The sequence below is a fragment of the Somniosus microcephalus genome, chromosome 2, assembly GCF_052327205.1.
Source record: "Somniosus microcephalus isolate GS21.2 chromosome 2, FLI_Smic_1.0, whole genome shotgun sequence".
Classification (NCBI taxonomy): Eukaryota; Metazoa; Chordata; class Chondrichthyes; order Squaliformes; family Somniosidae; genus Somniosus; species Somniosus microcephalus.
In genome coordinates, this window is record NC_140988.1 from 174,377,818 (window position 1) to 174,401,094 (window position 23,277).

Below are 23,277 nucleotides of genomic sequence, written 5' to 3' on the forward strand. Positions count from 1 at the left end.
ATTTGAAGCAGAGCAAAACACAGGGTTATGGGACAGAGCGAAGCAATGGGATTAGTTTTGGCTTGCTCTAGCAAAGAGCCATCACAGACATGATGGGCTGAATCATGGCCTCCTTTGCTATAATTTGTTATGGTTCTATATCCTGAGCAATTACCGTATAATCAAACTTGCTTCTAAATGTATTTCTCTCAATGTTTACAATGTTATATTTTAACCTCACTATTTCGTATTACAGATTTGCTTGTTAAGGAAAAGTCAGCCATTAAAGCCAATATATTATTATTATGGCCTCTTTTTGGATGCCATTGCAATTTCAGTACATTAGAATTAAGGACTAAAGAGCTACTTACAAAACCAGACTAGTTGAAGCATAATTTTGTTAAGAAAAGTATTGAATAGCTATCACTACAGTAATGTTGTGAATACTGGGGCATTACTGTGTTGTATACAACCATTTTCCATTATGCTTTATCGTTTTGTAGCTTGCCAATATCAAAGTTCAACTGATAGAAGCAAAGCAAGCACTGGAGGAGAGTATAGCTTGCCAGGACTTCATTCATGCTTCAGAGCTGAAGCAGAAAATTGGAGAATTAGAAAATTGCAAAACTGAGTTGATAAAGGCAACCGAGCAACCGGAATTCAAAGAAGTTTGCATTGAAAAGGTAATTTTTTTTAAAGGTAAAAATGTTTTTAGTAATTAACAATAGTCATCTTGATGCTAGTTGAGCAGGTATAAATACCTGTATACAATGTACTTATTACAGGGTATTGACATTTTAATGACATTAATTGCCTTCTAATTATAATAGTAAAGTTCCCTCTGTCTTTTACTGTGCTTTCTCCCCCCACAACTGTATTCTTGGTTGGGGGGAATGAATTTCTGCATTGTATTTAAATTCAGTTACAATCCTAAAAAAAATCTACTATTTGTTAACTTGGAAAAAAAATACTCATCAAGGTTGCGATCATGTCAGTGCTCAGTGGAACACTTATGCACTTTAGGTGCCTTGTGTTAAGCATTCTCAGGTCAGATGTCGCACTAGCCATGTACAGAGTAAAGCTGCTACTGTACTCCATCGTTAGCGCAATGATTGGGGGGAGGGAACACTAACATGAATTTTCCAGTTTCTGCACCAGCTATTTTTAATAGCCATTATAAAAGGAACTACCAGTTAATGTTGCATTATGTGCAACTTTTGTTTTGTGGAATCACACCAAGCTTTTTCCACTCTTGCAGTCAGCAGACAGAAGAGACTTTCACCCCGTCACTGGGCTAGTTTCAAAGCCAGATTTCATAGATGAAAATTTTCTGATCCACTACATTGTCAAGTTCTGTAAAAAGCTGCTTTATGATCATTGAAAAAGTATTCTGTATATTTTTTTTAATAGGACCAGAAAATAGGTTCTCAATGAATGGCTTATAACAAATAATTGTGTTCATCTAAGCTATATTACATACATTTGATAAATATAGTGACAGTGGAGGTGAATAGCTTATTATTTAGAGCCTGGTGACAGCTTCACATCAAACTTGTAAGGCTGGTTTGTTATCGATATGTTGCTTATCTTTTGACTTTTCATTGAATAATATATTTTCACTTGCATTTTCTCTTTAATAAAAAAGGACGATCCTGAAACCATGTTAAAATGTCTGATCATGTGCTATGAGCTTCTCAAACAGATGACTGTTACAAAGGGGATGGGTCCAACTCTGAATGGAATCGCAGAGGCTTTGGTATGGCTTTCACATTTACTACTTGATTTCTTTACTGTAACCTAGTTTATAAAGTTAATTTATATATATTTCAAGTTACTGATGCCAACAGACCTTGGTATTCTGATTTGGGATTTATTCAACAATGCTTAAAACAGCCCTTTCCAAACCCGAAAGTTCAAACAAGAAACCCCCCGTTAATAGGACTGAGCTGCCTAGACTTCAAAGACCGCATTACCAGCAAGATGTCTGTCTTTTTATAAGATTTCAATTAGAAGCACCATTGCTTTACCTTCCTCTGCCCTATCAGAGCCTCCTATATGACTACATTCAGTTCCTTTTTGCTCGCCACCTCTATCGGTAACATTCACCGTTCTGCAATAAGAGTGGTATATGTGTGCTAAAATTTTGGGCTGATTTTTGCTATGTTGGCTCAACTAACTTTTTACATTCGAGGAACAGCACCTCATCTTCCGATTAGGCACTTTACAGCCTTCCGGACTCTATATCGAGTTCAACAACTTCAGATCATAACCTCGGCCCCTATTATTTTTATATTTTTTTATCCACTCTTTTGGTTTGTGACTTTTCCTTTTTTTTTACTCTCCCTCCCACATGGCAGCTGTCTTTCACTCTGCCAGCACATTTCACACTTCATCTAGAGCCATTGTCTGTTTCTTTTCCTATCCTATTACTATCTCGTCTCACCTTGAATATCTCTTAATGTCTCCTCTTTCATCCCCTCCCCCATTTCCCAGACCCCCAAACTGCCTTTTGTTTCATTTCCTGCCTTTTCTCTCAGTTCTGTAGAAGGGTTTCGACCCGAAACGTTGACTCTATTTCTCTCTCCACGGATGTTGCCTGGCCTGCTGAGTTTTTCCAGCATTTTCTGTTGTTATTTCGGATTTCCAGCATCCGCAGTATTTTGCTATCGTAACTTTTTACATTTCTGAGTCTCATTCCTTTTTAAAGAAATTCTCCAAGGTATGCACAAAAATGTGTCTACTGAGCGTTCTGGACTGTTTCAGAGTGGCATCAGATTTCATTGGATGCACAGATGAGGTACTGTTAAAAGAACATATAAATGCACAGGAATGAAAACGACCATTTTGGTCTATCTTGATAGCCCCAGAGTTGAAAAACAGAATACGCAGTTCAGTACTACTTTCCCTCAATTGATTTGCCTGTCCAACTTCACTGATATCAGTTTGGATCGTCTTCCCTGGGCAACCTATTGCACCAATTTACAACCCTCCGTTTGAAGTAGTTATATTTGATCTATCCATTGCTTTCCCTCTTCTGAGTTTCATCCTATATTGTGAGGCCCCTCCAAAATTGAGATGAATGATTTTCTTGGAATAGTGTGATAATACATGGACAAGGTATTCATTAAATCATGAGCTAAAGACATTTTCATTTACTTGGGTTATAGTAAATTATTCATCAGGCAAGGAAAATTTAAGAGTTTTGGCCCATTACTTTTACAACTCCGAAAGCATGGGAAGTTGTTGACTTCAGCACCGACTATTTTCTTCTTAAGTGAAAAGATCAAGATGGTCACCTTCCTACAGATTATATAGACAACAATAAAAGGGAAACAAAATCTAACTTCTGTTAGGATCAGAGAAGCCATCCGCTGCATGTAAACCACAGGTTTTTATGCAGGAGATAACTTAGCTTGCCATCTGTGTCTGCTGGTCCAGACAGTGAAAGGATGGATCCCCATGTTCATTGCCAGATAGGCTTGCCTCTCTCACCTCTTGAATCGGAAGGTCCTACTCCAGGACTTGAACACATAATGTAGACTGACTCTTCATTGCAGTACTGGGAGTGCTGCATGTTGGATTAGATGTTAAACTGATGCCTGTTCAGGTGGATGTCAAAGATCCCATGGAACTTTGAGTGTCAGCCTGGCTCAATGGTTGTCATGAAAGGCTAGATTAATACAAGTTTGTTTTTTTCTTTTGAAGAAGAGCAGGGAGTTTTCTCGTCCTGGTTAACATTTGTCCCTCAAAGAAAATCAACTGGTCATTAATCTCTTATCATTGTTGTTTGTAGGACCTTGCTGTGTGAAAATTGTTTGCCATGTTTGCTACAAAACAACAGTGACTATATTTCAAAAGTAATTCGTTATCTGTGAAGCACTTTGGGACAACCCGAGATGAAAGACGTTGTATAAATACAAGTTCGCTTGTTTTTCAGGCGGGCCAGTAGAAATGGTTGGTGACATCCTGATTGCTTGTCAGCTGCAGACAATGCTGGCTTTCGATCACTCTGGCATGCTTTCTTTCATGAAATACCATGTAAAACATGACCTGCTGTGATTACAGACCCATTTTGAGATGATGCTTCTGAACCACCATTCAACATAATGACTGGTCAGGCACTCGCATGTTGGTTATACCAATGAGGTCTGCCGTCGCAGCTGCATGAGAGCTACTTTTGCCTCCCTGTAGTTGCGTGTGACGACGGGTGGGCACCGAACATCTTTCGTGCAATCCTACTTCCTGGCATCCCTCTGTAGGCCCTCATGTTCCAAAAATATCAACTCTGGATTCTCACTGGTGCCAGAAAAAGGAGCTTACCCCATAATTGCACTTTAGTGATCATATGCCAAGGAACCAAAAGAGCTCGGCAGAGAGAGGAGTGTCAGATACTGCATGACAGGAAGAGGCATATTAAAAGTTCTGATTTATATTGGGGGTGGGGGAATGTCAGTTTTATTGGTATTTGATGTTGCAATGGAACTTTGAGTCCTGGGGTATATTCCTTTACATAGAAACATAGGAGCAGGAGTAGGCCATTCGGCCCCTCTAGCCTGTTCCGCCATTTAATGAGATCACGGCTGATCATCCAAATTCAGTACCCTGTCCCTGCTTTCTCCCCATATCCCTTGATCCCTTTAGCCTTAAGAAATATATCTAACTCCTTCTTGAATATATTTAATAAATTGGCCTCAACTGCCTTCTGTGGTAGAGAATTCCACAGGTTCACCACTCTCTGGGTGAAGAAATTCCTCATCTCAGTCCTAAATGGCTTACCCCTTATCCTTAGACTGTGAATAAATACTTGTAGATACTTTGCATAGTGTGCTATTATTTAGTAAAACTGGCGAGATTATACTTTCACAATAAATATATATTTTTCTTTCCAATGCATGTGTTTCCTCAATTTTAGATACTACCAAGCATTGCAAATGTTAATCCTGCAGTAAGAAACATGGCGGTCTTGTGTTTGGGTTCATTTGTGTTGCACAACAAAGATTTTGCAATTCAGCACCTGCCACTGTTATTACAGGTAATTAGTGGACTGATCTATAATTGAGTAAATCTTTCACTTCAATTCCTAGTTTGTGATTTCCTGAATTTCACCCAATGTAATCTGGATCGACAGGACAGTATTCTGAGTACTGTACTATTATATGTTCTTCCATTTTAATATTGGAAATGACTATTAAAAATAAATATGCATAAACACTGTGGGTCTCTGGGGTGTTGCTCACAGGCTAAGGAGGAAGTTGGGCTATATTTGTGGTGGAGGCCAGTAGTGAGGTTTAGGATAATGTTGGGCTGTGTGTTGAGGTTTGGGATGTGTGAGTAGTGGGGTTATCTGTTGGGGAGTGGCATTTTGGTTTACAAAAAGGAAGTTAAGCTGTACATGAGCGTACTGGTGGTTGTAAAGTGGGGCATGGCTCCCTTAGAATTTGAGAATTATGGTGGACCATGCATCTGTATGTTGGAGTACTGTAAATAGAATTGCAGGATTGTTCAAGTAATATTATGGGTATATGATGCACTCCCCTCAGAAGTCAAACATATAAGGCAATGCTATTATCAAAAACTTTCTTCTCCATCTGAACGGGGGGGGGGGGGGGCGGGGTGGCGTTTGTAAGCAGAGGTGGGGTTCTTTGGTTTGATATCACTGGAATGGAACTTGGTGGCAGAACTGGGATGGAATGTGGAGCTCGGCTCATTGGTGGATTCCTGATGTCTCTGCAGTAAGGGGAGGAGAGAGCAGGGACCTGACCACAGGGAAGTGGGGAAAAGGGACCTGGGTCTGGCAGTGCTGGTTTGTAAATTTATAAGAGATTTCTGTAAACATTGAAGCTAGTATCTTGGTTAGTACACACTTGGAGTACCATGCACAGCTCTGGTATCCATATTACAAAAAGGATATAGAGGCACTGGTGCAAAAAAGATTTACAAGTATGATGCCAGAACTGAGCGGTTATAACTATCAGGAAAGACTGAACGGGCTGGGGTTCTTTTTCTCTAAATACGAGAAGGCTCAGGTGACCTAATAGAGGTCTTCAAAATTATGAAGGGGTTTGATAGGGTAGATGTAGAGATGTTTCCAGTTGTGGGAAAATTCCAACACCAGGGGTCGTAAATATCAGATAGTTACTAATGGCCCAAAATTTCCTTTCAAAATAATGGTAAGGCTAATGGCACTCACTATTATTTATGCACAAATCTCACAGCAACTTCAGATGAGGACAGGTGCGCAGTTCAAGGTAAAAAATCTGGAAGTTGCTGTCTGACTCACCATTCAAATGCATTGAATGCTGTGAAGTTCCTGTAATTGCGATATGAACTAAACTTGCCACAAAAAGTTAGGGCTTGTCCATTTCAATCTAAGTACCCTTTTTAACGGTGTGATTTCAATCTAAGTACCCTTTTTAATGGTGTGATAAGTGTTAATTACTGCCAAACAACCTCTCTGGCACTGAAAATTAGCTCTTACAAGTGTGGAGTCTCAGTTCTTCAGTTTTTAATTGTTGTAGGAGATTTTTTTTTAATGTAAATTAATGTAAACTTTTTCTTTGTCTCTTTTTCACTCTCAATCCAAATCTTTCTTTCCTTCTTTATTTCTCTTTCTGTACCTGATTTGACAATTGAATTCACTATTCTAACTTGCACTTTCTGGTTCAGACTGTACGCTATTCATTTAACAATCCTTCAATCTGGTTAAGGAGATACACAGTTGATTGCCCTGGTCTCTCAGATCCCAGATGCCCTGTAACAGGCACTGTGCCGTTTCCATCTCCCACATACAGGAACTTCCAATACAAGATCTCATGAAATTAAACGGGCAAGGGCAAGTCTAACTAACAGCGGGCGCCATTCGTTCACCAGCTGCAGTAAATTTTTATCCCAATGAATCCAATAATGAATTCAGGAGAAACTTGGTTACCCAAAGAGTGGTTATAATGTGGAACTTGCTACCACATAGAGTAGTTGAGGCGAATAGCATAAATGCATTTAAGGGCAAGCTAGATAAGTACATGAGGGAGAAAGGAATATAAGGATATGTTAAGAGTTGGATGAAGTAGGGTGGGAGAAGGCTCCTATGGAGCATAAACACCGGCATAGACCAGTTGGGCTGAATGGCCTGTTTTCTGTGCTGTAAATTCTATGCATATTGGGATTGGCTCCTGGACATGTCATTTTGTGTCTCCTTTCCTGCCACTCACACTTTCCCAGTTCTGTCCGTCTTGCTCATGAGATTGGAGAGACTTGTTTTGCATAATCTGATTTTGTTATTTCCTACTTTTGTTATTCACTAATTAGAAAAGAGAAGCACACATTATGGGGTAGAGTTTCCGCAATCTTTTGCGCTAGTTTAAAAAACATCGCACTAGAAGCCGGCCCCGTCCACAAAACTGGCCACAGTTCCAGGATGAATTAATTGCCATTGGGAGTTTCTGAAAATTGCGCTCATTTTCAGGCCTTCGAGGAGACTCTAAAAATTAAGTTGGTTCTTTTGGGCGCAAGGACAATTCTAGGCATGTTTTAAAAGTTTTTGAATTTTTTTAAAATTTACTAAGAAACTGACTACTGTACCCCAATATAATTAGCAATTAGTTCTGTATATGTTTCACAAGTCAGTTTTAAGTTACTTAAAATTGGATTACTCACCGGTGGAGAATTGGCACTGATTAAAAATGCTTATTTGTTATGATCAACTAATTTTCAGCTGTATTAATCAAACTACACCAAATTACCTCAAGTATATCCAATATTTTTTGAAGCAAAATTATTTTTAAGAAAACTACGTTTTAAAATGCTGCTCGATTGCGCTGGTTCATGACAAATTTTGAGTTTGGCGATCTTCAAATAAGTTTGAGCGGAAACTCCCAAAAAACACCTTTCAAAACGGGCACGATTGCCCCCAAAGCGGAAATTCTTGCCCAACCAGTCAGGAAGAAGAAAATTAAAACTCTGATCATGACCTAGACAATGGTCATGATAAATGCATGAATTTTAATTTAAAGATATTGTCTGCAACTATCTGAACAAACACTAATATAGGTTCCTTTTGTATTATAGATTTCTCAACTTGATGAGGCCAAAGTGAAAATCAGTGCATTGCAGGCAGTATTTGACATTCTGCAGGTATTTGGGATTGAGGCTTTCAATCCCAGTCACCATAAATCCCAAGAAATACAAAACGAGGAATTTGAGAGTGAAATTGAGAAATCAAAAGATGCAGAATCAAAAGAGCCTGCTGTGGAAACTGACACAGTCAACAGTATCTTTACACTCCTCTTGGGATACTTAGACAGTGAGGTATGAATTACCTGTGGCTTTTGGAAGTACATTTGGGGGCGTCTGGGTAATTGGGTGGGAGGGTCTGATCATGACAGGAGGGGTGACACCGATCATGGTGGAGTAAAAATGTTTTAATATGTATATTATACGTGTGTAAAATCTTTCTTCTGTATGCATTTCTTGTCTGTGCCACTTCTGTCACATTTTGTCACACCTTTTTGTGTCTAAAAGTTTGGTTAAAGCGGTGAGTCTTAAAGAAGTGGTGGAGAGGCAGAAGGGTTTAGGCAGGGAATTACAGAGCATGGGGTCTAGGTGGCTGAAGGTACAGCCACCAATGGCAGAATGAAGGGAGAGGGGGTGCACAAAATACCATAGTCGGAGGAATGAAGTGTTTGGGGTTGTAGGGCTGGAAGATCTTGGAGATGGGGAGTTAAAACATGATAAAATTTAAATTGGAGGAGTTGAGGAACTGGGAGCTAATGTAGGTCAGCAAGGATGGGGCGATAGGTGAGTGGGACTTGGTGCGGAGTAGAATACAGGCAGCAGAGTTGTGCTGAAATTTATGGAGGATGGGAGGCCTGTCGAGAATTGGAATAGTCGAGTCTAGAGGTGACAGGCATGGATGGAGGTTTCGGAAGCAGATGGGCTGAAGTAGGCGCAGAGGCAGGCAATGTTATGGAAGTAGACCGACTTTGTGATGGGAAGGATATGGAGATTGAAGCTCAGCGGCCTTTTTCACTTTCTTTTCTTTCAAGTGGGATGTTGTGGGTGGTACAGTGTTGTGGGGAAAGGAGATACCAATGGCTGCATTTTGGGTGTGGGTACAAGAAAAATGTGGTTCTCAGCTTTGCCCTTTTCATCCAGCTCCGCAAGCACTTATGCTCTCTCCCCTTTCCTCTCCTCCCCATCCCTGCACCCTTCCATCCATTCCCTCCCTCTCCTCCCATTCCCTCCTCTACTTCCCTCCTCTCCTTCACTTCTCTACACCTGCTCTTTATTCCCTCTTTCAAGTCTCTCTTCTCGTTCCCACTTTCCTCTTCCCTTTCCCTTGCTCCTCTTCCCCTGCCCCTTGTTTCTCTTCTCCCGCCCCTCTTCAATGCATATAATTATTATATGCTAATAAACATTCTGTATTTTTAGATAACGGACCACCGGAGTGTAGCTGCCGAAGGCTTTGCTAAACTGCTTTTTTCTGGAAGACTTTCTAGCCCCAAACTCCTTACCCGGCTTATTTTGTTATGGTACAATCCTGTGACTGAAGAGGACACCTTTCTTCGACATTGCCTAGGGGTTTTCTTTCCTCTGTATGCATTCACCAACAGGTTTGTATTTTACCTGCTGTTTCAAATACGTTTTTAAATGTTCTTTTGAACTTTTAGGAGTTCAATAAAACTGAAAGGTGAGGTTTTGCTAAAGATGAGGCAAAATGTAAAACATTGAAATGTCATTGATAAAGAGGTGACTTTGGAGTTTGTGGGCCAATCCTATAACGAACAATATCAAATCCGCTACCTCCAAAGTGATCCCACCACCAAACGTATCTTCCCCTCCCCTCCCCTTTCAGCATTCCGTAGGGACTGCTCCCTCCGAGACACCCTAGTCCACTCCTCTATCACCCCAAACAGCCCTTCCCCTTCGCCTGGCACCTTCCCATGCAAGCACAGGAGATGTAACACCTGCCCCTATACCTCCCCCCTTCCCACTGTCCAGGGCCCCAAACACCCCTTCCAGGTGAAACAGCGATTTACTTGTACTACTTGCAATCTAGTATACTGTATTCGCTGCTCACTATGCGGTCTCCTCTGCATTGGGGAGACCAAACGCAGATTGGGTGACTGCTTTGCGGAACACCTCCGTTCAGTCCGTAAGGGTGACCCCGAGCTTCCGGTCGCCTGTCATTTTAATTCACCGCTCCATTCCCACTCGGACCTCACCGTCCTTGGCCTCTTGTATTGTTCCACAGAAGCTCAATGTAAACTTGAGGAACAGCACCTCATCTTCCGATTAGGCACTTTGCAGCCTTCCGGACTCAATATCGAGTTCAACAATTTCAGATCATAGCCTCGGCCCCTATTACTTTTTTTACTTTTAATTTTTTCCACCCCTTTGTTTTTGGTCTTTCCCTTTTGTTTCTCTCTCCCACCTGGCAGCTGTCTCTTACCTGCCAGTACACTTCACACCTAATCTCAGCTGCCTTTTGTCTCCACCGGCCTATTACCATCTCGTGTGGTTTCGAATACCTTTTATTGTCTCTTTTACTTCTTTTGTTCGATCGCAGCCCTGCCTTCGATCTATTTTATTTTCTTTCCAGTTTTGAAAAAGGGTTTCGACCCGAAACGTCAACTCAAATTTCTCTCCACAGATGTTGCCTGACCTGCTGAGTTTTTCCAGCATTTTCTGTTGTTATTTCGGATTTCCAGCATCTGCAGTATTTTGCTATCGTAATGGGCCAGAAATTCCAGAACGGGGCTTGCAGCGCGTGCAAGCCCCGTATTTGCACTTACCCCGCGCTCCTGCCGATCAGCTCCAGGGACGCCTGCACTTGCAGAAACTGAAAGAGGAATCCCGGGCAGCGTATGACGTCACGCCGCCCAGGAGTGCAGCCAGCGCGGATCCAGGAGCGTGCAGTGTAAGTGAGACACGCCCCTTGAGGTCTCAGTTTCACTGGACACGCCCCCAATGTTTCTGTCAAGCTGCTTTGCTTTTTTACATGCAAAGCAGCAGTTTAAGTAGGTTTTTGGAAGTTTTTTGAAGATTTTGGTAACTTTTATAAACTTTTTAAAATGTTTACATTATTTTGAGTAATCTGAAGTAGTTTTAAAGAGAATTAAAGCAATTTAAAGACTTTTAAAAGCCCTAAAAGAATTTTTTAAATTCCATTTATTTATTTAGCAATGTCGTCGTCATACGTGTCTTCACACTGTTCCCTTTGGGGAACTGTATGAAGTGGTGGAAGGATTTATGGCCGTGATTAACGCTCATTCCATGGCCGTGATTAACGCTCATTCCATGACCGTAACCATCTTTGAACCAGCCATTAGGGTGGTTAGTCCTATGGCGGGAGGGTTTTACGGGCTCCCACAAGCTATACAAGGAGGGGGGGCCACCCACACCCACGGACGCAAATATCCCACTGGATGTCAACCCAGAATTTAGAGCCGGAGCTCCGACTCCACTTGCCGGGACTGTCTGGAGCGGGGTTCGAAACCCTACCCTGATCTGGCCCAGCGGCGGGGATCCTACCGCTATGACAAACGCCCAATCCGATTAGCAACGTGAAATGGCAGCATAGGGCTCCAGTCACTGGGAGGGAAAAGGCGCAGGAAACGTATGGGTGTCACCTTTTGTGCGGAGTGGGCCTTTTGCGTAGCAGTAAGCATCCCCGCCGCTGGGCCAGAAGGAGTAGGGTTTTGAACCCCACTCCAGACAGTCCCGGCAAGTGGAGTCGGAGCTCCAACTTTAAATTCTGGGTGGACATCCAGCGGGATACTTGCGTCCGTGGGTGTTGGTGGCCCCCCCCCCCCCCTTCAGATGGGTTGTGGGAGCCCGTAAAACCCTCCCGCCATAGGACTAACCACCCTAATGGCTGGTTCAAAGATGGTTACGGTCACGGAATGAGCGTTAATCACGGCCATAAATCCTTCCACCACTTCATACAATTCCCCAAAGGGAACAGTGTGAGGATACGTCCGATGATGACCTCTTGCGCAATGCACCTCCTTGGACCCTCAGTCGCAGATGCGAGGGGGCAAGTCGTGCAAGTGTTAAATTTTTTATTTTATTGACATGTAAAATGTTGGCCCAATAATTCCCTTCCAAATGCGCTAGTACGGTCGGGGTACTTACGCATCTGGCCGGATGAAATGCCGGTTTTCAGCATGCACAGTGCATGTGGGGAAAACCGGCATTTCCTGTCCTCTGAACGAAGGGGTTCAGAGGCAGAACGCGTGCGACTGCACATGCAGCGCGTGCGCAGTATAATTCGCCGCTTTCATTAATGCTTTCAGTGAGGTCCAGTCATTACAACTTACACATGAAAAAAGCATGGGTACAGTTGCTACAGAGGCAGCGGAGGAAGATATTTCTTATCGTGGAGCTTCTGAAAGTATGTATGTCTGTATATATTCCTTTGCGTGTTATGTATATATTCCTTTACTTATGTGTATGAATGTATTATTTAATTATGACTTTCAGAGAAAGTAACTTATTGGAAAATCATAATTAAAAACATACATTCATAGTAAAGGAATATAAAACATACATATATATACATAAAGGAATATATGTGGACATACATACATAACTCATTCTCACATTCCATTCACACAGCCACAATTGCTCCTTCTACCTACCGTTCTGAAAACCCTTTTTTTTAAAAAAAAAAATTTTTTAACTTTAAAACTTACTTAAAATTTCTTAAAATAACTTCCCTCCCTTTCCCAAACAAAAATATTGCATTTCAAAAGCTCCACGATAAAATATATCTTCCTCCGCAGCCAATGAACCACTTTACACTTGCTTTTTTTCAGTGTAACTTCTAAGGACTTAACCTCACGGATTTCATGAATGAAATCCACGAAGTTCACTGCGCAAGCGCTGCCTGTGCAGTCGCACGCGCTCGAGGTCTGGAAATGCCGGCGTTCCCCGCATGCGCTGTTCATGCTGAATGCCGGCATTTCCAACGGCCAGAAGCGTGAGTAAGCCGACCGTACTCACGCTTCTGGCCTGGAATTTCTGGCCCAATATCAAATTGCTCAATGGGATTACAGTATTGAATTTGTATTTTTTACATTAGATGTGTAAGAGCCATTTTGTTTTTGGGTTAGATGTTAAATAAATGCAATTTGAAGGTCATTCTGTAATGACATCTCCATTCTGAAATTTTATCAGGGCTTTGTTGTACATTTTTGATATAATTTGGAAATGTCATAAACATTTGATTAAGAATGTTTGCGGTTTTAAGTATATTAACTTAAGCCTTCTTGCGTAAGTTGATATTGCTGGTTATGCTGGAGCAGACAAGGTTGAGAGTACTCTTTCAGACAAGGTTGAAAGCCCCCACCTCAATGAATTTTGAGCTTAGCACGATGCTGAACTCTTCTTCCTTCGCCTCTGTGCCCACTTCTTTGGCCAGGAAGCTTCTACCCACACCCCCTGTGCTGCAGACCCTTCCTCCCGTCTTCAGAATTCTCATTCCACCTGGAGCCCTCCCTCTGGCCTTTTAACACCTCTAGATCTTTTCATTAGGAACTGCCGGCGTGACATCGACTGTTCTGACAATGTCACCTGTCGCACTAGTGCTTCCGACATGCCTTCCCTTTCCCTCAACTGAGGCTTCCCCTCCACCGTGTCTGTCCCATTTTCCGCACTTCTGCCCAACGTTCCCTATAAGGTGTGCTGCCACCCCATGCAGCCCGGGACCAGCTTTTTCAATGTAAAGTTTTGTGCACGAAACTGAATGGGCTACGCAGCAATGTTCCCTGTAAGCTGCGCTTTGTTCTGCGCTTTTAGTGCACAGCCCCTTTAAATTTCCGCGCATACGTTGTATTTACAACGGAGAAGCGTTGAGCACCCTGCGTGGCACCTTTCTCATTGCTGTGCGGCCATGCAACTGCGCAGCTTAGTGGGAGCATTGCTTAAAGGGGCTGCGCAGCCAAAAAAGAATGAGGTAACATTGCTTCTGCCCTCACCCCACCCTTCCCTCCCAGAACCACGATAGGGTTCCTCTTGTGCTCACCTTCTACCCCACCAGCCTCCACGTTCAATGGATCAATCTCCGCCATTTCCGCTACCTCCTGTTTGATGCCACCACCGAACACATCTTGTCTTCCCCTCCCCTTTCAGCATTCCAAAGGGACTGTGCCCTCTGTGACACCCTGGTCTACTCTTCTATTACCCCCAACACCTGCTCCCCTTCCCACGGCACCTTCTCATGCAAGCGCAGGAGATGCTTAGAGCGTGATGAAACGGAGTGGACTTGAACAGAGTGTTTTATTTGGGAATTTGGAAGGAGTTGTTGCTTTTTGCCTACACTACTTGTGCTTTGTGTTACAGGTAGATATTTAATTTCAGTACCCTTAACTTAAGCTAGATCAAGTAAGTAGTCAAGAAACTACTGTAAACTAAGTTACCTAATTCCAGATTGAATTAAATTTAATTAAATAAAACAAGGTTATATAGGGATGGCAGTGCAGCATATGGGAGTTTGTGGCCAGCATTGCGATCCCGGACAACCACGTTTGCAGTAAGTGCCTGCATCATGAGGAACTTCAGCTCAAGAGATTTTGAGCTGAAGTTAGAGGTGCAGACATTGTGGGGTATCAGGGATGGGGAGAGTTACCTGCACACTTCGATCCAGGAGGCAGTCACACCCCTTAGGTTAGGTAGTGGTACAGGTGTGGTTGGTGGTCAGGGACAGGAGGGTGTGACTGCAACTCAGGCAGGTAAGGGGACCGCAAGTACAGTGCTGGAGGAGCCTTGGCCTTTGCCCATGTCCAACAGGTATGAGGTTCTTGCTGCCTATGTGGATGAGGGAAAAGCCTGCAGGATGGATGAGCACGCTGACCATGGCACCATGGTGCAGGAGGCCATTCAAGTGGGGGGAGTGAAAGGGAATGTAGTTGTGGTAGGGGACAGTTTAGGCAGGGGGATAGATACTGTTCTCTGCAGCCGTGACCAGGAGTTCCGAAGGTTGTGTTGCCTGCCCGGTGCCAGGGTTAAAGGCATCTCCTCACGGCTGGAGAAGAACTTGAGTGGGTGGGGGGGGGGGGATCCAGTTGTTGTGATCCATGTAAGAACCAACGACATAGGTAGAACTAGGAATGAGGTTCTGCTGAGTGAGTTTGAGGAGCTAGGATCCAAATTAAAAAGCAAAACCTCAAAGGTAATAATCTCTGGACTGTTACCTGAGCTACATGCAAATTGCCATAGGGACAAACAGATTAGAGGTTTAAATGCTCAGCTCAAAGAGTGGTGTGGGAGGAAGGGGTCTCAGTTCATGGGGCACTGGCACCAGTGCTGGGGAAAGTAGGAGCTGTTCCACTTAAACCGGGCTGGGACCAGTGTCCTGGTGAACCGAATAACTAGGGCAGTAGACAGGGCTTTAAACTAATGAGGGGGGGTGGGTGGGAGGATTTCAGGAAAGAGCAGTAAGCCTGAGGATTGGAAGGATTTTAGAATTCAGCAAAGGAGGACCAAGAAATTGATAAAAGAAAGGGAAAATAGGATATGAGAGTAAACTAGCGAGAGACATAAAAACAGACTAAAAGCTTCTATAGGTATGTAATAAAGGAAAAGATTGGTGAAAGTAAATGTGGGTCCCTTGCAGGCTGAGACAGGAGAAATTATAATGGGGAATAAGGAAATGACACACAAATTAAACAAATACTTTGTGTTTGTCTTCATGGAAGAAGACGCAAAAATCTTCCCGGAAATAGTGGAGAACCAAGGATCTAGTGAGAATGAGGAACTGAAAGAAATTAGTAGTAAAAAAAAAATAGTACTGGTGAAATTAATGGGACTGAAAGCTGAAAAATCCCCATGACCTGATGGCCTACCTGATGGTTTTGAAAGAGGTGGCTATAGTGATAGCGGATGCATTGGTTGTCATTTTCCAAAATTCCATAGATTCTAGAACGTTTCCCGTGGTTTGGAAGGTAGCAAATGTAACCCCACTATTTAAGAAAGGAGGGAGAGAGAAAACTGAGCACTACTGACCAGTTAGCCTGACAGTATTAGGGAAAATGCTAGAATCTATTAAGGACATGGTAACAGGGCACTTAGAAAATAATAGGATTGGGCAGAGTCAACACGGATTTATGAAAGGGAAATCGTGTTTGACAAATCTGTTAGAGTTTTTTGAGGTTGTAACTAGCAGAATAGATAAGGGGGAACCAGTGGATGTGGTGTATTTGGATTTTCAGCAGGCATTCGATAAGGTGCCACACAAGAGGTTATTAAACAAAATTAGGGCTCATGGGATTGGGGGTAATATACTAGCATGGATTGAGGATTGGTTAACGGACAGAAAACAGAGAGTAGGAATAAACGGGTCATTTTTGGGTTGGCAGGCTGTAACTAGTGGGGTACCACGAGAATCAGTGCTTGGGCCCCAGCTATTCACAATCTACATCAATGATTTGGATGAGAGGACCAAATGTAATATATCCAAGTTTGCTGATGATACAAAGCTAGGTGGGAATGTAAGTTGTGAGGAGGATGCAAGGAGGCTTCAAGGGAATATAGACAGGATAAGTGAATGGGCAAGAACATGGCAAATGGAATATAATTTGAAGAAATGTGAAGTTATCTACTTTGGTAGGAAAGATAGAAAAGCAGTTTTTTTTAAATGGTGAGAGATTTGGAAATGTTGGTGTTCAGAGGAACCTGGGTGTCCTTGTACACGAATCACTGAAAGTTAACATTCAGGTACAGCAAGCAATTCTGAAAGCAAATGGTACGTTGGCCTTTATTACAAGAGGATTTGAGTATAAGAGTAAAGACATCTTACTGCAATTATATAGGGCCCTGGTGAGACCGCATCTGGAGAATTGTGTACAGTTTTGGTCTCCTTACCTAAGGAAGGATATACTTGCCATAGAGGGAGTGCAACGAAGGTTGACCGGACTGGCTCCTGGGATGGGGGGGGATTGTCCTATGAGGAGAGATTGAGTAGACTAGGTCTGTATTCTCTGGAGTTTAGAAGAATGAGAGGTGATCTCATTGAAATATACACAATTCTTACAGGGCTTGACAGGGTAGATGCAGCGAGGATGTTTTCCCCTGGCTTGGGGAGTCTAGAACCAAGGGTCACAGTCTCAGAATAAGGGGTTGGCCATTTAGGACTGAGATGAGGAGAAATTTCTTCACTCTGAGAGTGGTGAATCTTTGGAATTCTCTACCCCAGAGGGCTGTGGAGGCTCAGTCGTTGAATATATTCAAGACCGAGATCGATAGATTTTTGGATATTAAGGGAATCAAGGGACACGGGGATAGTGCAGGAAAGTGGAGATGAGGTAGAAGATCAGCCATGATCTTATTGAATGGCAGAGCAGGCTCGAAGGGCCAAATGGCCTACTCCTGCTCCTTTTTCTTATGTTCTTAACACCTGGCCATTCACCTCCTCCCTTTCCTCTGTCCATGCCCCAAACACTCCTTCCAGGTGAAACAGCGTGACCCTAAACCTCTGGCCGCTTGCCATTTTAATTCTCCGTCCCACTCCCTGTCCTTGGCCTCCTGCACTGTTCCAATGAAGCTCGAGGAAGAGCACCTCATCTTTCAATTAGGCACTTTACAATCTTCTCGACTCAACATCGAGTTCAACAATTTCAGATCGTAACCATTGCTCCCATTTTTTTCGGACAGCAGCTGCTGGTAGTGATGCTGCTGTTCATTTAATCACTCCTGCCTTCCACCCTATCTCAGACCTTCCCTTTTGTCCTTTCCTCCCCATTCCCTGCTTCTATACTTGCTTAAAACCTGTTACACTGCAACTCTTTCCAGTTCTGACGTAAGGTCACCAGCCTGAAACATTGGCCCAGAATTTGCCGTTAGCAGTGAAGCGGCGGCAATCGCCGCTGACCTTTTTAAAAAAAAATAAAGCTGCCCACAAAGATCTCTTTGGCGAAAACTTGAGCTTTCTCAACGTAAAATTGATTGTAGAGCTGTTAAAAGGGGATCCCTAGCGTAGAGCAGTAGTGATGCCATCAAGTTGTCTAAACAGCCAATCACATTGAAGAATTCTCAGACAGCAAACCAGGAAATAAAAAGCACTGATTTATCTGCACTTTTTAAACTTTTTTTTTTTTTTTTTACAGAGAATGGAATAAAGATTGGGGCATACACATAGGATTAAGGTAGAAGCTGAAATACCATAAACTTAAAAAAATAAAAAAAAAATTAAAATGTTCTGAAAATCTAGTAATATTTATCATAATGGAGAAATTTGAAATTCCACAAATAAAATTAGTTTTTCAGGGCCAGAAGGGTTGTTCAGCAGTCAATACGCCATTAAGCCCCAGTTACACCTATTCCAACAAGACTTAACTTTTTATAGGGTGTTTAACAGCATAATTATGTTGGAAAAACGCAAGTTTTCGTCAGTTCAACTGATTTTACTGATGGCAGGCTATGGGGCGTTCCACAGCACAGCCTGTGGTGGAGCAGGGAATGACTGACCGCAACGTCAGGATTTCCGCGTTTAGGTGCGCATGCGCTAAATCCTGATGCTATGGTCAGTTTTAGAGGGGTACTGACTGCAAACACTGACAGTTCGCCGTCATTATCACTGCAAAATCTGGGCCATTAACTCTGTTTCTCTTTCCACAGATGCCCCCTGGCCTGCTGAGTATTTCCAGCATTTTCTGTTTATATTTCAGATTTCCAGCATTCACAGTATTGTGCCTTTGTGAAAGTACTCTTTATTAGGTTACTTTCCAACAGAAACCCTGTTGAAAGTAATAAAGATTGAGGAAGCAAATGTTGATCAACAAAATGAAATAGAACTGATGTTTAATATTGTGCAAAACCTGTCTCTCTTAGGGGAAATCAAGAATGTTTTCAGGAAGCTTTCCTGCCTACTTTGAGGACCCTGTTCTGTGCACCAGCTTCTTCTCCTTTATCCGAAGTTAATGCACTTAATGTGGCAGAGCTTTTTGTGGATTTGACCCGAGCCAATGCGGTTAATTCCCAAAACAAACCGATACAAGACTATCAGGTATGCAACACTAACAATTGTATTTTATGTAGATCGGGCAATTCTTTCAAACAAAATAATGCTTACTTTAAAAAAGGAAAAAATGTATTTCCATTCCTTCCCTGCCCAACTCTTCGCAGTCAGTCTGGGTATTTATCTTTTTTACATTTTTTACTACCAAAGATTGAGTAGTAATACATGCTCTTGTGATAAAACTCCAACCACCATAGTCTTATTTTTACCCTTAAGTGTATATTGCCTCTCCCTGTTCCTTCTGCCAAAATGCATCACCTCACACTTCTTTGTATTAAATTCCATCTGCCACTTGGCTGCCCATTCTACTACCCTTTCTATGTCCTGTTGCAGTCGATTGGTATCCTCACTGTTTGCCACACCCCCAAGTTTGGTGTCATCGGCAAAATTTAGAAATTCTACTCTGTATTCCAATATCCAGGTCATTTATTTATATATGAAAAAAAGCAGTGGCCCCAGCACAGACCCTTGGGGAACACCACTGTTTACCATCCTCCAGTCTGAAAAACAGCCATTTACCACAACTCGCTGTCTTCTGTCCTTAAGCCAATTCCTTATCCAAGCTATTCCATGAGCCTCAATTTTGTTAACCAGTCTTCTATGTGGTACTTTGTCAAACGCCTTCCTAAAATCCATGTAGACAACATACATTGCATTCCCTTCATCAATCCTCCCTGTTACTTCATCAAAAAATTCAATTAGATTAGCCAAACACGATCTGCCTTTTACAAATCAGTGTTGCCTCTCCTTAATTACCTTAAACCTCGCCAAGTGCCTGTTAATTTTTCCCTTGCTTTATTATTTCTAAAAGTTTACCCACCACTGATGTTAAACTGACCGGCCTATAGTTACTAGGATTGTCCTTGCACCCTTTCTTGAACAATGGTATCACATTTGCCATTTTCCAATCCTCGGGCACCTCCCCTGCATCTAGGGAAGATTGGAAAATTATGGCGAGCCCTCCCGCTATCTCCTCCCCCAATTCCCTTAGCAACCTGGGATCCAAGCTATCTGGACCAGGCGACTTATCCACTCTAAGGATACCCAGCCTTTCTAATACATCCTGTCTATCAATTTTCACCCCTTAAATTGCTTCTACCTTCCACATTTCAGAAATTCCTCCCTGTCCTTTCCCTTTACCCTAACATTATCCATCTGCTCCTGAGGCTCCCAAAACAAGCGCTCTACTCGGAGCTCCGGCATGGCAAGAGAGCTAGTGGACAGAGGAAACGCTTCAAGGACACCCTCAAAGCCTCCTTGAAAAAGTGTAACATCCCCACCAACACCTGGGAATCCCTGGCCCAAGACCGCACAAAGTGGAGGAGAAGCATCCGGGAAGGCGCCGAACACCTCGAGTCTCTTCGCTGGGAGCAAGCGGAAGCCCAGCGCAAGGAGCACATGTCAACCCAAGCACCCCACCCCTTCAACCATCATCTGCCCCACCTGTGACAGAGACTGTAGGTCCCTCATTGGACTAATCGGTCACCTGTGAACTCATTTTTAATGTGGAAGCAAGTCATCCTCGGCTCCGAGGTACTGCCTAAGAAGAAGGAGCATTATCCAATCTTTCCTCATAGCTAAAATTCCCCAGCCCAGGTAACATCCTCGTGAATCTCCTCTGCACCCTCTCTAGTGCAATCACATCCTTCCTGTAATGTGGCCTGAACTGCACGCAGTATTCTGGCTGCGGCCTAACTAGTGTTTTATACAGTTTAAGCATAACCTCCCTGCTCTTATATCCTATGCCTCGGCTAATAAAGGCAAGTATTCCGTATGCCTTCTTAACCACCTTATCTACCTGTCCTGCTACCTTCAGGGATCTGTGGACATGCACTCCAGGGTCCCTCTGATCCTCTATACTTCTCAGTGTCCTACCATTTATTGTGTATTCCCTTGCTTTGTTAGCCCTCCCCAAATGCATTACTCACACTTCTCCAGATTGAATTCCATTTGCCACTGTTCTGCCCACCTGACCAGTCCATTGATATCTTCCTACAGTCTACAGCTTCTTCATTATCATCCACACGGCCAATTTTTGTATCATCTGCAAACTTCTTAATCATACTTCCTACATTCAAGTCCAAATCATTGATATATACCACAAAAAGCAAAGGACCCAGTATAGACTCTGTGGAACCCCACTGGAAACAGCCTTCTAGTCACAAACACCCTTTGACCATTACCCTTTATTTCCTGCTTCTGAGCCAATTTCGGATCCAGTTTGCCTTGGATCCCATGGGCTTTTACTTTTGTGACCAGTCTGCCATGCGGGATCTTATCAAAAGCCTTGCTAAAATCCATATAGACTATATCAAACGCACTACCCTCATCGACCCTCCTTGTTACCTCCTCAAAAAATTCAATCAAGTTAGTCAGACACGACCTTCCCATATCCAAATCCATGCTGATTAATCTATGTCTTTCTAAATGAAGATTTATCCTTTTCCTCAGAATTTTTTCCAGTAATTTTCCCACCACCAAGGTTAGGCTGACTGGCCTGTAATTACTCAGTCTATCCCTTTCTCCCTTTTTAAACAACGGTACCATGTTAGCAGTCCTCTGGCACCACACCTGTAGCCAGAGAGGATTGGAAAATGATGGTCAGAGCCTCTGCTATTTCCTCTCTTACTTCTCTTAACAGCCTGGGATACATTTAAGTGTTGGTTGCTTGAGGAACTTCGGCTCCGTGTTGATGAGCTGGAGTCTGAGCTTCAAACACTGCGACACATCAGGGGAGGGGGAAGAGTTACCGGGACGCTGTGTTCCAGGAGGCAGTCACACCCTTTAGATTAATTCATTCAAATTTGGTCCGTGGTCAGGGACTGGTGGGTGCTACTATGAGCAAGGCAGGTATGGGAAACCAGGAGGTAGTGGTGGAGGTGCCTCGGCCCTTGTTCTTGTCCAACAGTTACGAGGTTCTTACTCCCTGTGTGGACGAGAGCAGGGACTGCAGGGAAGATGAGCAAACTGACCACAGCACCGTGGTACAGAGAGCCATTCAAGTGGGGGGAGCAAAAAGAAATGTGGTAGTGGTAGGAGACAGTATAGTTAGGGGGATAGACACTGTTCTCTGTAGCCAAGAGCGTGAGTCCCGAAGACTCTGTTGCCTGCCCGGTGCCAGGGTAAAGGACATCTCCTCTGGGCTGGAGAGGAACTTAGAGTGGGAGGGGAAAGATCCAGTTGTCATGGTCCATGTAGGTACCAACGACATAGGTAGGACAAAGAAAGAGGTTCTGCTGAGTGAGTATGAGCAGCTAGGGGCTAAATTAAAAAGCAGAACCACAAAGGTAATAATCTCTGGATTACTACCTGAGCCACGTGCAAATTGGCATAGGGTAAATAAGATCGGAGAGAGAAACAAATGGCTCAAAGATTGGTGTGGGAGAAATGAGTTTCGATTCCTGGGGCACTGGCACCAGTAGTGGGATAAGAGGGAGCTGTTCCATCGGGACGGGGTTCATTTGAAGCAGGCTGGGACCAGTGTCCTAGCAAATTGAATAACTAGGGCTTTAAACTAAATAGTGGGGGGGGGGGGATACGCTGAGCGGAAATTTAAAAAGTCAAAGAAAAATGAGAAGGCAAAAGTGCAGGGTAGTGATGGGGTAATGATAACCAGAGTGTGACAGGAAGGGACAGGGCTTATACACGAGTGCATCAGAAAGAGCAGTCAGAGTAGGGAAAAATGGTAAAAAGACAAAATTAAAAGCTCTATATCTGAACGCACGCAGCATTCGTAACAAGGTAGATGAGTTGACAGCACAAATAGAAATAAATGGGTATGATCTGATAGCCATTACAGAGATGTGGTTGCAAGGTGACCAAGGCTGGGAACTGAATTTTCAGGGATATTTGCCATTTTGTAAGGATAGGCAGAAAGGAAAAGGGAGGTGGTGTAGCTCTGTTAATAAGGGATGAGATCAGTACAGTAATGAGAAATGATATTGGCCTAGAAGATCAAGATGTAGAATCAGTTTGGGTGGAGATCAGAAATAATAAGGGTAAAATGTCACTGGTGGGAGTGGTTTACAGGCCCCCAAACAGCAGCCACACTGTAGGACCGAGAATAAATCAAGAAATAATAGAGGCTTGTAAGAAAGGTACGGCTATAATCATGGGAGATTTTTATCTTCATATTGATTGGACAAAGCAAATTGGCAAAGGTAGACTTGAGGAAGAGTTCTTGGCGTGTATACGGGATGGTTTCTTGGAACACTATGGTGTGGAACCAACCAGGGAGAAGACTATTTTAGATCTGGTAATGTGTAATGAGGCTGGATTAATTAATG

General features: G+C 43.0%; 1 protein-coding gene across 4 annotated transcripts in view; it reads left to right on the top strand.

Moving 5' to 3' along the window:
- ncapg (non-SMC condensin I complex, subunit G) overlaps positions 1-23,277 on the top strand; it is a 134,024-nt gene that overhangs the window by 58,109 nt on the left and 52,638 nt on the right. For all 4 annotated transcript variants that reach the window (XM_085966965.1, XM_085966990.1, XM_085966981.1 and 1 more), the window contains exons 12-17: positions 483-662; positions 1,625-1,735; positions 4,892-5,011; positions 8,044-8,283; positions 9,406-9,587; positions 18,805-18,979. In XM_085966965.1, the coding sequence (XP_085823091.1) occupies positions 483-662; positions 1,625-1,735; positions 4,892-5,011; positions 8,044-8,283; positions 9,406-9,587; positions 18,805-18,979 (1,008 nt within the window). The remainder of the gene's footprint in view (positions 1-482; positions 663-1,624; positions 1,736-4,891; positions 5,012-8,043; positions 8,284-9,405; positions 9,588-18,804; positions 18,980-23,277) is intronic.